The sequence below is a fragment of the Apus apus genome, chromosome 6 (genome assembly GCF_020740795.1).
Source record: "Apus apus isolate bApuApu2 chromosome 6, bApuApu2.pri.cur, whole genome shotgun sequence".
Taxonomy (NCBI): domain Eukaryota; kingdom Metazoa; phylum Chordata; class Aves; order Apodiformes; family Apodidae; genus Apus; species Apus apus.
Window position 1 is genome coordinate 7,014,250 of NC_067287.1, and position 15,262 is coordinate 7,029,511.

At 41.6% G+C, this 15,262-nt stretch overlaps 1 protein-coding gene across 1 annotated transcript; it reads left to right on the top strand.

Annotated features, from left to right (window-relative positions):
• On the top strand, positions 1-13,163 carry MCM6 (minichromosome maintenance complex component 6). The gene is made up of 17 exons (XM_051623936.1): positions 1-152; positions 885-1,031; positions 1,616-1,726; positions 2,222-2,471; positions 3,161-3,326; positions 3,413-3,558; positions 3,927-4,077; positions 4,737-4,878; positions 5,799-5,940; positions 6,086-6,193; positions 6,772-6,927; positions 8,024-8,152; positions 9,242-9,403; positions 10,474-10,609; positions 10,867-11,034; positions 11,910-12,049; positions 12,634-13,163. The coding sequence occupies exons 1-17, from the start codon at positions 40-42 to the stop codon at positions 12,745-12,747; spliced, it is 2,481 nt and encodes an 826-aa protein (XP_051479896.1). The 5' UTR covers positions 1-39; the 3' UTR covers positions 12,748-13,163.
• Positions 13,164-15,262: the final 2,099 nt, after the last annotated feature.

Below are 15,262 nucleotides of genomic sequence, written 5' to 3' on the forward strand. Positions count from 1 at the left end.
CGCCGTGGCGGGAAGGGCTGCGGGGCCGGGGCGGCGGGGATGGACCTGGCGGCGGCGGCGGGGGGTGCGGGAGCGGGGCAGCAGCAGCACCAGCAGCTCCGCGATGAGGTGGCCGAGAAGTGCCAGAAGCTGTTCCAGGACTTCTTGGAGGAGTGAGTGTGAGAGGGGCCGGGCCGGGCCGGGCCTGGCGGCGGGCGAGCGAGCGAGCGAGCGGGGCCCTCGGGAGGCGGCGGGGCCGCCATTTGGCGCGGGTCGGATCCTGTCAGCGCCTCTCGGCCCCGATCGCTCGTGTTTCAGTCAGAAAAGCTCCCACATCGCCTGGGCTCGCTGCTGAGGCCCCGCTCTGCTGCGGGGCGTCTGTCTGGGTCGGCAAAACGCTTCCCGAGAAGCTTTCGGCGGGGTTTCCTGAGGTGCGTTTGGCCCCTTTTAACAGAGTTTCGTGGCAGCCGGGTTGAAAGCCCCTCTCGCGGCTTCCTGGTTACGCCTGAATACGTCCGAGCCCCCACGTTTTGTCTCCTGTGGGACCCTTCAGCAGCAAGCCGGGGAACTGTTTCCGTCAGCCTGAGGAACACGAAACAAGCCCCATTTTGCTGGTGCAGACTCATGGTTGAGCTGTTAATAAAAGGTCGTGGGCCAAGCCGGCTGCGCGAAATGCAGATCCGTTGTCTCCGTGCTGGGGTGCTCGTGGAACAGGTTGTAGCAGGAGGGGCAAAAGGAGAAGTTTTGTTGGAAAAGGTGTTTGCAGGGGCCTGTGGGGTGCCGCCGTTCCCTTGCACGCTCCTGGATGTGCGTGTGAGCCTTTCTTTTCTCTCCCGAATTTGGAAGTATTCGGTCGCTGCCTTGGTCTGTAACAGCTGTGAAGAGTTTTCCTGAATCGCTTCCAGGTTCCAGAACAGCGATGGGGAGGTCAGATACCTGCGCGATGCCGAGGAGCTGATTCGGCCGGAGCGAAACACCTTGACCGTGAGCTTTGAAGATTTGGAGCAGTTCAATCAGCAGCTCTCTACCACCATCCAGGAGGAATTTTACAGGTAAAGGGTAGAGATTACCTCAGAGATGAGCAATGCTGCAGTCTCAGGTCCACAGGATCTTACATAGTATGTAAAAAGTGAGAGGTTTATCTGATTTCCGTGTCCTGAAAACACGTTTAAGGTTTTGATTATTTTTTTTTTTACTGGGTCAAAACATTTCTTAATGGTTTCCTCTCTGGAAGCCATTAGTTAACTAGACAGTTGCAGATTAGTTTAGTTAAATTAGTTAACTAGGTCGGTATGGCAATACAGAATAAACCCTGGAACTTCTTGCTCTGAAAATATTATATTTAGCCAGAGGCTTGTTTTGAGGCACTGCTCCCTAATATAAGGGTAGAACTGTCATCAAATGAGATGTAAGGGTAGAAGTGTCATCAAATGAGATGTCAGTTTTCAGACAATAAAGCAAATGACATTATTTTGCCGTAATCTCATAGTTAGCATCTTTAGATTGCCTTTCTTACATAATGTGGCAGTAAAAGCCAGAACGTGGAAATGTGTGAGACAAGCCTTTGATGTAGTCTGAAGCACAGAAGGCATTTTGATATCTCCTAAAAGTTTTGAACTTATTTTCCCTGTTTCAGGGTTTACCCTTACCTCTGCCGAGCAGTAAAGACCTTTGCCAGAGACCATGGAAATGTTCCTTCAAACAAGGACTTTTATGTTGCATTCCAAGATCTACCTACCAGACACAAGTAAGATGATTATTAATTCCCAAAACTTGTGCTTTATTACTATTGGGGAAAAAAGTATCAAAGCATACAGAACATGTTTTGGATATCTAGTGTGATGTGTACAAGTGACCAGTACAATTGTGATTTGGATATTACAATTGGATATTGGATTGTGAAATGTCCTGATCTTGTGCAGGATGTTTTTTATAACAGCTTTTCCTTTGTGAATCATACTCAGGTTCATCATATTCCACAATCAAATATTACTTCTCTAATTAAAAAAAAATGTATCTAAGAGTATGAAGCACCAGTACAATGACTTTTGCATTGGTTTGACATTTAGTATTAACCTAAAAGTTGATGTAAAATTATAATATTTTCTAGTAACTTTGTTTCTTCTGTCTGTTACAACTGTAGTCACGGGCTGATTGAAACTATGTTCCGTCATAGTATTTGGATAGGACCTGAAGATGTCAACTGAAGAATTTAATCCTTTTGAATTTCTGTTTTAAACAGAATTAGAGAACTGACATCAGCAAAAATTGGCTCCCTGATGCGTATCAGTGGACAGGTGGTACGAACCCACCCAGTCCATCCTGAGCTTGTAAGTGGAACCTTCTTGTGCCTCGACTGCCAGACAGTGATTAAGGATGTGGAGCAGCAGTTTAAATACACACAGCCAAACATCTGCAGGAACCCGGTCTGTGCCAATAGAAGGAGATTCCTGCTGGACACAAACAAATCAAGATTTGTTGATTTCCAAAAGGTACAGTGGTGAGCTTAGTGGACAATGGCAGTGATGTTCCTGTGGTAGCTGAAAGGTGGTGTTTGTACAGCTACACGTTGAAGATGGTTTATTTTGGTTCTGTCAACATCAAGAAGAGATCTCAAGAAAAGGCACTGGGATTTCTGCAGGTAGTTTCTATCTGTGGAAAACCTATGCTTAAGGGGTGGGAAATTATGAAAAGTATAAAAGCAGTTTTGTTGTGTGATGTTGATTGTCTAAGTAAGCCACTGAAAACACACATCTTTGAGCCATTTTTAGTCTGATGTTGCAGGTCCACCATGTATAGCTCTTTTATAGGAGTGACAAACAGTGTCTTGTATCTGCAGTGTGCTGCTCTTCCAGATGGATTTACTCCACGAAATCTGCAGCACTTCAACATCCTGCAGGAGTATTTTGTGTCAGTCAGACTAACTGGGCTCTTCAGGTTGCTTTTCCCAGCCCTCAGAACCGTCATTGTGACCCCCTGTGTATCCTCTGGAGTTTCTCCTTAGATACAGATCAGCGAAGGGATTTTTGGTTATTTGTCTTAGCGCGAGAGGAATTCCACGACTGACGTGGATGGCAGGAATCAAGTGCTTCTTACTATATTCGTTTTCAGCTTAGCTTGTGAAGCAGTAGCAAGTGTGGTGGCATCCACTAGGTGTGTTCAGTGTTCCCTCCCTGCCCAGGTTCGGATTCAGGAGACGCAGGCGGAGCTGCCGCGCGGCAGCATTCCCCGCAGCGTGGAGGTCATCCTGCGGGCGGAAGCGGTGGAGTCTGCTCAGGCAGGGGACAAATGTGACTTCACAGGGTCGCTGATTGTCGTGCCTGATGTGTCCCAGCTCTCAACGCCAGGTTTGTTGCTACCGCTCCTGACCTCCGTGAGATGTCCTTCCCGCTGGTTCCGGGAACTGCAGTCCTGACTCCCGCTCTCGCCGCAGGGGTGCGCGCAGAAACCGGCTCCCGGGTGAGCGGGACGGAGGGCTACGAGACCGAAGGCATCCGAGGACTTCGTGCCCTTGGAGTCAGAGAGCTGTCATATAAGCTAGTCTTTCTAGCTTGTTACGTTGCACCAACAAATCCACGGGTGAGTCTGGGAAGATAAATAGGTGTAAAAGGGTTGATGAGTTCTGCTCTTTATGGTTTTACCTCGAATTAGGGAGCAGGAATGATTAAAGCTTGAAGTAGCATGTGTACCACCTTCTTGTGCACTTCACTGGCTTTATATTCTGACTGGATTTATAGACCAGTTTTTTCTCCTCTTTATTGTTCATAGCAGTTTTCACAAGTGTGATTATTTGCCAGTGTTACCAATTTATTCTAAAGAGCTAGCTGGTCCATTTATTTCCACTCAGCTTTCCACCAGCATTTCCTTTTTTGTAGTTTTGTAGCTCCCTATCTGCAGTACTCACATTCAGTAGTGACCAGGTTATTACTTTTATTTCCTTTGTTTAGTTTGGTGGAAAAGAGCTCCGAGATGAAGAGCAGACTGCAGAAAGCATTAAAAATCAAATGTCTGTGAAAGAGTGGGAAAAAGTTTTTGAAATGAGCCAAGATAAGAACCTTTACCATAATCTGTGTACCAGCCTCTTCCCCACCATCCATGGTAAGAGTCCAGTTGTTGTCTCAGAGAGGAAAGATTTCACTTGTGAAAACATTGATTCTTTTTGCTGTTTGTGTAGTGCCATTTTGGAAAGGCTTGAAAACCTTATGCCAACTACCACAAAGTCTCCCCTCCAGCACTGGTTATGCTAGAAAAGGAGAATATTCCTAAGTACTGGCAGTGTTTAATCATTAAGGCCTGCAAGACTTGTCAAAATGATTGGTTTTGCTGCTGGGTGGTCTACTACTAAAGCCCACATGTGACAGTTGGAGATAAGCTCTATTTTATATGGGCTTCCTTTGAAAGATTTAAGAGTTCAAAATATTTTAATGCTGTTATGCATGCAGGTGTATTTTTTGCAGTAGTTTCTGGCTCAGAGATAGTTTGAGGACTTAATTTGGTTATGTCTGAGAAGTTTGATCAGCTGAATTTGGTTCATATTCTGAGCCACTGTAGCATAAAGGAGTTAATCCACTTTCTGAGTTGTTTTTCCGTGAAACTGTATCAAGCACCTAAATGCAGTTTTAGTGGGTGTTTAGCAAATAGGTACGTTTTGAGCAGATGTGCCCAAATGCTCTAAAATTCTAGTGGGCTGAAGTTTTTGTTTTAAAAAGGAAAAATGTTTTCTTTGAATTTTTAGTTGAGTGTCTTTTCTGGGACAGGTAATGATGAAGTGAAACGTGGGGTCCTGCTGATGCTTTTTGGAGGAGTTCCTAAGACTACTTCAGAAGGCACTTCATTGCGTGGGGACATCAATGTTTGTGTTGTTGGTGATCCAAGTACAGCTAAGAGTCAATTTCTAAAGTAAGTATCTCATTAAAACTCAGTATTTAAATATTGTCCAGGGTGAGTAGAGTTACAAATGTGTACTGTGCCTTTTCTATGTTAAACAGAGGAAAGGGAAGTAAAATATTTAACAATATTTTCCAGGAATTGTTTAAATGTGGTTGAAGTATTTGAACTAGGCTGAAGCAAACTCAAGCCCCTGTGGTAATGACAAAGAATGATTTTTTTTGTTCTTTAGGTAGTTATGAAAATACGAATTTACAAATATTTTCAAAAGGCATTGAATATTAAAAATAAAACATTTATTGCACATCTTAAAATATCAGAGATTAAATAATTATTTCCTTCCCCCTGTTTTTAGCTTAGATACTTTGGACAGATAGACAACAATCAGTCCTGAAAAATAATTATTAAATAATTTTTTTTTGGTGGTGCATCTTTTATGATAATGCTTTTTTACTGCCAATTCTATTTAATATGGTTTTATTTTGTCATGCTGTTCATTTACCTTGTTCTACATGAAGCTGAGGTCCTTGCAGCATACACTGCAGCTCAGAAATGCAGAGGCACCACAAGGGCTGCCTTGGCTGCCTCCTGCTAAGGAGCCATTTGTTCCCTTGTGCTGCCATTTACCCGACCCATAAGGAGCTGTCTTAGCTTGTGAAGTCAGCAGAAAACTTGTGGGAGGAGGTCTGGATTGCTTTTTCTGCTGGTGTACAGACCTGTGCTAGACTGCAGTTAGGTAAAGATTAATTTCCAAAGCTTGCTCAAACATTGTTAGAGGTGAGAGGACCTACCTAAATATTAATTGCTTCCTGAGGGAAGGAGCAAGTCCTAGCCTGTGAGGCTGAAAGCAGCACTGCAGCACAGTTATCTTGTTTCTGCAGGTTTTCATCTCACTTCTTATGTTCATCCTTCGCTGTTACTTGTCTCCACAGGCATGTGGATGAGTTCAGTCCTCGTGCTGTGTACACCAGTGGAAAAGCCTCCAGTGCTGCTGGTCTGACAGCGGCTGTTGTGAAAGATGAAGAGTCTCATGAATTTGTCATTGAAGCTGGAGCACTGATGCTGGCAGATAATGTGAGTCCAGGAACTAGAGAGGTTTCTGCACCCCTGGAATGGTTTTGATTAGTGACAAGGAGCCCCAAACTGTCTAAACGATGCATTTTTTTTCCAATGGTGATTGAATTTGCGTGACTTATAGGTTTTTATTCTTCTGCTGCAGGGGGTTTGTTGCATTGATGAATTTGACAAAATGGACGTGCGGGACCAAGTAGCCATTCATGAGGCCATGGAGCAGCAGACTATATCCATTACTAAAGCAGGAGTAAAGGTAGCTTCTCCTAGTCCCCTTGTTGGGTAGTCTGTAGGACTGCCTGACTTTCTTACATGTCCCAGGCTAGTGTCATCTGTCAGATTTTCATGTTAGCTCTGCAGCTGTCTGCCACTGTGGCAGCACAGAGATCACTTGCCTGCAGAGTTTCTGTGCCACATACCCAAAAAAGATCAGAAATGTTACTGAAAATAGAAAAAGAGAGAGTAATGTACAGGAAACAGGAATCTAACCTTGACGTAACCTCAAAAGAGGGCATAGATTTGTGTGTATTTATAGAAGTAAAGTGTGTATTTGCACTGTTAAAACATTTTTAAGAGCTTGTTTCAGTATTTTTGGCAAAAGTGTGGCTGTTAAAGTATTGATTCATCAAGCTGTGTTGTGGGGTGGAGACCTGGTTAGAAAGGGCTGGTTAGAAGAGTCTGGGTTCTTTTGAGAAGCAATTGTAATACCTCCACTGAAACTCCATCTAAAAGGTGTTACACTGGCCCATTCAAATAGCAATGAGTTGGTTTAGCAAGTGGTCACAGATAAAATTTTCTTTTTTCCTTAATTTCTGTTTTTTTCTCCATTGTCAGGCTACCCTGAATGCCAGGACCTCCATTCTAGCTGCAGCAAACCCAGTTGGGGGACGCTACGACAGATCCAAGTCACTGAAACAGAATATAAACCTGTCAGCTCCCATCATGTCTCGCTTTGATCTCTTCTTCATCCTTGTGGACGAATGCAATGAGGTAATTTTAAGGAACTGTAGAGTAATTTATGTCAGAAAAGACCTCTGGAGGTTCTAGTCTAACCTCCATGATCAAAAGAGGTCACTGAGAACAGGTTGCTAAGGCCTTGACCTGGTGAGTTTTCAGTATCTCCAAGGATGAAGATTTTGCAACCTCTCTAGGTCCCTACTGCGATGTTTGACAATCATGTGTTTAAAAAGTAATAACAACAATTTTTATATCCGATCAGGATTTCTTATGGTTCAGTTTGTGTTGGTTGCCTCCTCTCAATCTGCACTTCTAAGAGCAATCTGGCTCCGTCACATCTCTACTTGCCCATGAGGCACTTACTTTCTTTTCAAGCTGAACAGACCCAGCTATTGCAGCCTCTCCTCATACATCATATGCTCGGGTCGGTCCTCTGACCTTGGTGGCTCCCTTCAATTTTAGGTGAAGCAGATCTCACGAGAGTGTCTTGCTTCTGCTTTTCTTCTCTGTCTGCAGAGTTAAAAGCTGGTAGTACAAATTCGAACATGCTCTGCTGAATACAAGGATTCTGCCTTTTCATCTTGTTAGGGATTTGACCTGCACACTTGACACCATTAGTCATTTTTACAAATTGCTGGTCACTGAGGCTAAGACTGCTACCACCTGTCTGTGTGGCATTTGCCTTGGGAACGCATGAGATACAGAGATTAATGTTGGCTCAGTACTGTTCTCTCCACTGTTCTGCTCAGAGTCATTATCCAATTGAGAAGGGACTGATGAAAGAGACAGAGTAGGCTGAAAAGGAGGAAAGCAGTTCCCATGCTGCAAAGTGTTGCTTTCTTCCTGTTCTATGGCTAACTTGTAACCCAGGAGAGTTCCAAGACATTATAAATCCTGAACCTGCCTTTATGCCTTCTCTGTGGTGTTTTGCTACATTAAAAGACTTCCAAGGCATTCTGCTGGATCTTCTGGCAGGGAGTCTGGCTTCTGGATAGTTCAGCTCTGCCATGAGGAGTGCAAGTGAGGGAGGGGAATGGGAAGAATAATATAGCTGTTTGTTGGGGTTGTTTTTTTTTTTTAATATATTTGGCTGTTGTGCAAGTGATGTGACAGAGCAACAATATCCCAGGTTACAGATTATGCCATCGCCCGACGCATAGTGGATCTGCACTCCAGAGCAGAAGAATCTGTTGATCGTGTTTATTCATTAGATGACATCAGGAGGTATCTGCTGTTTGCAAGACAGTTTAAACCAAAGGTAATTCTGCTTTCCTGGATAAGTTGTTCTGTATGAGGAGGTCCATAGGAACAGGCACTCTTTAGCAGGCTTTTTTTCCATCAAGGACAATTAGTGTGGTGTTCTCTCAAGAAGGGAGCTGTAAACTTAGTTACTACCTAGAAACAGCACATTTTGGAGCTATGTTCTTTTTCTTTTTTTTTTTTTTAGCTCCAGAATCCCAGCCAGCCCAGTTGATAATGTTACAATCCATAGTCTTTAACTGCTTTGGTGGCAGTTCTTAACCTCTGTCAAGAACAGTTGAGGGGTTGTTTCATAGCACTCTCATACCTCAAGGGCATGGGTTATTCAACATGACTGCTGCAGGGATTTTTGCATTTTATTGACTCACTGCTTAATCAAACTGCTTGTTTGCCTTTCTTTTAAAAGGGTATTGTTCCTCGACATTTCTTTACCCTCTTTGTGGTAAAATACAGAACATGGGAAACTGCTCCAAGTACAAATTTTTGTGGTCCATCCAAATAGCAGCTTGGATTGGCTGTGTATGTGGTTTTTCAGAAGCTTTTCTAATGCAGTTCTTCTAAAGAGAATGAGATGATGCCCTTCCTTAGAGTCTTGAAAATTCCCATTTCATTTCCATGTGGTGGGGAGTTTGTTTTCCAGCTGGATTTGTGTATGTACAGATAGACTCAGGCTAAAAAGTGCATATACAAAGCTGTGTAGTCAGTGTTAGTACATGGAGTGTATGCTTGTGTGTGTGTTTGCATGCAGAATGAAAGGTAAATAAACATGGAGCTATCTAGCAGAGACTGACATGAGTTACGCCAGGAAGCAAGTTGGTGGAACAGAAAAAGAGCAATGATCAAAAGTCTGCTGTAGAATTGTTGGTGGGTTGGTCAATGTACTTACTGTAATGTTGTTACTGTAGTCATTATCACAATATAATTTTAACATAACAGGTTTGTGATATTCAGTTTGTGAACAGCATAGAATATTTCAGAGAAAAGCAGCAGCTAGTACGTAGAACTGGGAACTGCAAATCTTCTGCAAGAAGAATCAACTTTAATACTCTTAATGTGGCAAACTGTCATACTGTCTTATGTCACAAAGATATCCAAGGAGTCCGAGGACTTCATCGTGGAGCAGTACAAACGACTGCGGCAGCGGGATGGCTCTGGAGTGGCAAAGTCATCCTGGAGAATCACGGTGCGGCAGCTGGAAAGCATGATTCGGCTGTCGGAAGCCATGGCCCGCATGCACTGCTGTGATGAGGTATCAGCTTCTGGCTGGAAGCTTGTAGAAGTGCTTATGTAAAGGTTATGGGAGTTCTGGCTTTGCTGTTTGGCTATGGTATTGTACGTGTTTAAATCCGGTGGGTGAGGAGGAGGAGGAGAGCTGGGGTCATGTTTGCAGTTGTGATGTGGCCATACTTGGTCTGAATTTGTGTGCCAGAAATACTGGTTTTCAGGTATGTCTTGTAGAATGGAGCTCAGCTGGTCCAAACTGAGGATGTGCATGTTTTTGCATTGCAGTTGTATCACTCTCAGCCTATTTCCTGTCAAATCATGACAACCACGTAGAACAGTCGTCTATCAGTATCAGCCAGGGCAGTTGGTGATGTCTCTCTTAGTCTTGAGTAGTTTATAATCTCTCACAGCTCTCTTCCATCTGCAGTCTAAAAAGCCAAAGGTCATCAAAGTATGTGAGCCTCCCTAAGAGTACCTGCATTTGTGATCTGAGCTCCTCACATCAACCAAGGTTGAAATGTATGCTTTGTTACTGCTATTAACTATAGTATGACTACTATCCATCTACTCCCTGCTTTAAAACTCTGCAGGCCTTTTAAATTGTTGATTAGGGGCTATGTGACGCGTGAAGTGACAGAAAAATTGCTGGTTGTGTGAGGGCACCCATTGGGTTATTTTCAATCAAATTCAACTTAAAAAGAAATAGCTTTTAGATAGCTAGAGAAGGTTTTTCTAGTTTTTGCTTTTCAATTCCAGAGGACAGTCTCATTAATCTGATTTTTTTTTTTTTTTTAATATTGTTTCTGTTCTTTCTCTGCTGATCTTCAAAATGTTCTTGGCTTAAGTAAAAAATTGCTAAAGCCTGAAAGATTCTTCAGGCTGCTTATTCCCTCCATAACCTTGTGTGAACTTAGAGTACTTGTAGTGAGACATAATTTGACTTGCAGAGTCATAACTGCTTAGGACTAATCAGGTGAGATGGGTAGAAAGACCTAGAGTCAGAGGTGAGTTTCTGGAACTATTAGGAAAAAAAGCTTTTAACACTAGAAAAATGACCAGGCCTATTTAGTACTTAGTTTTTCAAATCTTTCTCAGGTTCATCCGAAACATGTGAAGGAAGCTTTCAGGCTTTTAAATAAGTCCATCATTAGAGTTGAGACTCCTGACATCAATTTAGACCAAGATGATGAACAGCAGATGGAGGATCAAGAGGACCAAGATGGAGTTAATGGTAAATTACTTGTGGTGGATTTTTTCAAAGGGGAAAATACTTCCAACCTTTCCAGCTTACCTTGTTTGAGTATATGCTTCTCTTCAATTTCTCACCTATTTCTCATTTAATAAGGTCTAGGAATTTTGACTCCTGCTAACTCTCTTACTTCAGTCTCCTTGTGGGTTCACTCACCCCTTTCATCAATTCAATGCTTTTCAGTGGCTCAGAGTATTAAAAGGTGTTACAGATTTAAACCTGGGCATGTGCCCAAACAGGTGAGGCAGAAGCTCCAGCTGGGGTCAATGGTCTTGTGAACGGGATCAACGGCCATTCTGAGGACATGAGCAAGGATGCTGCACCCAGAGCTTCTCTTAGATTGGGCTTCTCTGAATATCGACGAATTTCTAATCTCCTGGTGCTGCACCTCAGGAAAGCAGAGGAAGGTAAGAATTTCTTTCTTAAAAAGGCAGCAGACCCAGTTCAGGAAGCAACTGTTACTACGTGTCATGCTGTTGCACTTGGGATTTTCTGTGCTTGTTAGGTCAGGTGTGAAGCAGTACCCGTGTGGCTGTAGTACATTTGATGATACAAATGTGACTTGTTGGACTTTCTAGTGCTTGTAGTTTAGTCATTTGTTGAAGCCTGGTAAATCAAGGAACATGTCAACAGAGGAGCTCCAGAAAAGGATTTGTAGCATATGCTGGTGTGACCTAGCTAGAGCAGTCAGCAGCAATGAAGCTGTAGCAGTGTAGCTTGACTGTATGCCAGCAACCCCAGGCTAAAGATTATACGTAACCAGTATCTGCCAAATGGTTGCATCATTTCTTGGGGAGATGAAACATTTCAGTTGCAAGGAGACTACTCCTGTCATGAAATGCAGCAGTTGTCTCATAGCATACATGAATGCTACAGAGTTTTTGGAAGGGTGTGAAGATGGCAATATCTGTTCAAAGTGTCCAGTACATGTAGAAAGATGACTTCTTTGTGTGACAGTAGGGTTTTTTTGCCCTTACTTAGAGGAAAGTTGTATGCTTTTTCTTGAAGCTTTTTCTTGAAGCTGAAGGCTGATGTGGTTGCTAGGCTGCTCATTTAATTTGTGAGCCACTTGTATATATAGAACTGAAAGCTTCATTCTTCATCTAAGTATCTCCAGTTCGACTGTGATACATCCATGTATCCTGCACAAATGATGATTTAAGAAATAGAATTATGTGTCTTAAACATCTTAAAAAGCATGTTTGCTCAGCATTGTAAATGTTAGCATACACATTCTTTTACAGTTTGAATGATATCTTTGTGCAATTTATTTTCTTTGCAGAAGAGGATGATTCGTCATTAAAAAAGAGTGAACTTATTAATTGGTATCTAAAAGAAATTGAATCTGAAATAGAATCTGAAGAAGAGCTAATAAATAAAAAGAAGATCATCGAGCGAGTCATTCACCGACTTACACATTATGTATGTATAGAGATGTGTGGAGAGTGAAAAAGGTTTTAACTTACATAGTGCATTGATTAATTTTTAATAGATACATTCCTACTTTGAGAAATATGTTTTGTGCTTTCATGTTATTGACTGATGGAGTATAAAAGCCTTCTTTGTTTTAAAACCTGCTGTAGAGAAAACACCGAAACAGAGATATGTACAAGTAAAAGTTCAGAGTGCCCTATTGTGCCCCTATAAACATTTGTTTTCTATACTTCTGTAGTTAAACATAAAGTTACAGAAATACAAAAAATGCTCTGTTCAATGGATAGTTTTAAGTCATGGGGGCACTAGGGCAGTACGAAAATATAACATACTTCTTTTAAAGATACAAACCCACTATATTGAAGTGTTCCTAGAAAGCATGCATCATGTAAGAGATTTTCATTGAAAGTAACTGTTAAGATTAGGAAGCTGGTAAAGAGGGAGTTAACAATTAAAAGGGTTAAATAATTCATCAATAAGATGTGTTAACCAGCATAAACAAGAGATGCCTTTCAAAAAGAACAAGTAAACCTTTCTGTTCTTGTTTGAATACAAATTTTTATGTATTGCAGGACCACATTCTGATAGAGCTGTCCCAGTCAGGACTGAAAGGATCCAGAGAAGAGGAGACTTTTGATGAAGATCCATACCTGGTTGTCAACCCAAACTATCTGCTGGAAGACTAGGGGCTGAGAAATGGATAGTAGAGCTGACTAGTTACATGTTGGAAAGTGCATTCTTTTCTTGCAGGGGCTGCTGCACAGCTAATGTCTTAAACTCCTATGAATGCTTTACTGTGGAATGCACCAATGTGTGGTTAGTAATACATGATTGCTCATTTACACTGGGCATACCTGGAGCATTTTTACAGAAATGACATACCTGTATTAGTTCCATTACTAATTCTGGGTTTCAATGCCATCATCCTGATGCAGAAGAGAATCATTCACTAGTTCTTTTCAGTATCAAACTCTGTAGATGCTTCTGTTTTAAATGAGAGGAATTTTGCATTGTTCTTCTATTACATTTAGTAGTCTTCTTATGCTATAAGTTTTTACTGTTTTTCTTATTAACATAAATAAAAGATCATTACATGTCTGGAGATGTCTGGGGGTGGATTTGTTGTCCCTTATATGTGGGATTGTTATTTTCTATGCTTGTGTTTTGGGGCTGAAAAAACAGTGATCTAAATATTTTAACGTCTTAAGAAACATCAAATTTCCTAGATGCCAGTTTTTCTAGCTTCTAGTAATCAATAATGAGAAACTCTGACTGCTTCTCTTTCTTTTTAGATGGACTAAGGAGGTGTATGCCCTTGTTGTATATGTAAAATAGAAAATTGAAAATAGCCAAGCCCAAAGCAAGGCTTTAAGTCAGGAGGTCAGAAACCCCCATCCTGATGACATGTCTTGACTTGTAAGTGAATTGAAAACTGCCATCATTCGTGAGGGATTTTTAAGACTATATTTGTAAACTTGTTTGTAGATTTTTCTGTAAGAAAAAATTGCTTAGTTTTCTGTTGTTCTCAATTATTTGTTGTATGCCATGAGATTATTAAATAATCTATTGAGAATTAAAAATATCTGACTAATTGTCAGCCTGATACCAGCACCTAAGAAACATTTGTAATAGCATGAAAGATACCAAAGCCATATGTTTTAGGTGTAAATAGTGTGAAATAACATTTCCAAAGCAGGTCTGGAAGTGGAGCTGGTTTGTAAGACAGTCATCTTTTTCCTGTTAGTCTCCCAGTTTTGGAGAGGTGTGCCTTGGTCTAACTTAAGCATTTATTAGTGTAGGTAACAGTTATATTTAAGGAATATTTGTCACCAACACCACTAGCACTGGGCACTAACTTCTCTCCATTAATTTATTTCATAAACTGCATCTTGGCAAATACTACATTTCATTAAAAATTGGGTCCCATCTGCAGCAACAGTTTTGTGTTACTCTATATTGTTCCTCTGCTTTCAAAATGAGAACAGGAAGATGTTTGTACTTTGTCTTATGCTTTCCCCCTCACCTCCACCTCGTCTTTGTTTGACAGTATATTCTTCACATGGGAGAAAGATGTTTTCTGCTTCTCCTTCCCCCGTTGTATGTGCTTTGTTGTCTAGGAGGAGTGTTAATACTAAGGTGATAACTGAGTTTTAATACTGCTCTACTGAAAAAAAGCAGCAGGTGGTGCTGTACACTTCCTATTCGAAATTGTTATTCAAACTTAAGGGGGAAAAGAAAAGAACAAGAGGAGTGCATTGTTCAGCACAATGTTTCAGCAAGCTTTTCAAGGCTTCCTAAAAAAAAGTGACATGGGAATCGAAAAGGTCAAAGTACACAAATTACAACCACTGTGTAAGCTCTAAGGTTGGCTATTTGAGTAACAGCAAATGTTAAGAGATGTTTTCTTTTCTAATTTAAATATTATATTGCCTGACAGAGTAATAACTTTTGCCCAGATTATTCCAAATATATAGACAAAAAGCTGGTTATTAAAGGGAATAAACTCTGAGATGAAACTGGCTTTTCAGTATAGTTACATAGAATTTCTGTTTAGTTGATTCAAACATATTCTCTATTTAGGCAGCAAATGTTCTCACCTCCTCGCTTTTGGTGTATTTAAATGTAGAGAAGTTGAATTACCTCTTTCCTGTGGCAGTTCAGATAGGTGATCTCTGGGTCCACCCTGCTGAGAGCTCAGGGTGTTTTCAGGGCTGAGGGAAGGAGTACTTTGGAAAGCAGTAAAAATGTTATTCAAATTCTTTGATGTTACTGGGGATGAGGACGTACGTTACTGCTGCTGCCTGAATTAATGTGGGTAAGATACTACATCTCAGATTTCCTTCATGCACCCCAGAATTAAAGCACAATCGTACCTTTTTCTCTCCTGCACACCCTGAGCTGTGCTGGTACCCAGCTAGCTCTGCTCTTGTTCTTCTCTGCATCCAGAGCTGGGCTGGGGTTCCTCTTAAGCCAAGAAAGGCCAAGAGGAGATGAAAAGCATTGTCCATGGATTTTACCTTCCTTGGAAATGGAGGCAGTATTGGCAAATGTCAACTGATGTCCAAGCATAAAGGAGAACCAGAGCACCTTGGAAAACATTTCCACATGGCCTTTCCCCAACCAATTGTTTGACTGTTTTTTGTATTTGTCCATTTGTTTGCTCATCTATTGATTGAAAGGCCTGATTTGTTATCATTCTAG

Bases quoted from the DNA above. Each gene is read 5' to 3' on its own strand.
- MCM6 (XM_051623936.1), top strand. From the start codon at position 40: ATGGACCTGGCGGCGGCGGCGGGGGGTGCGGGAGCGGGGCAGCAGCAG. The intron at 3,559-3,926 runs GTGAGTCTGGGA...TCCTTTGTTTAG, and splicing joins TTGCACCAACAAATCCACGG to TTTGGTGGAAAAGAGCTCCG. The intron at 4,078-4,736 runs GTAAGAGTCCAG...TTTCTGGGACAG, and splicing joins CCTCTTCCCCACCATCCATG to GTAATGATGAAGTGAAACGT.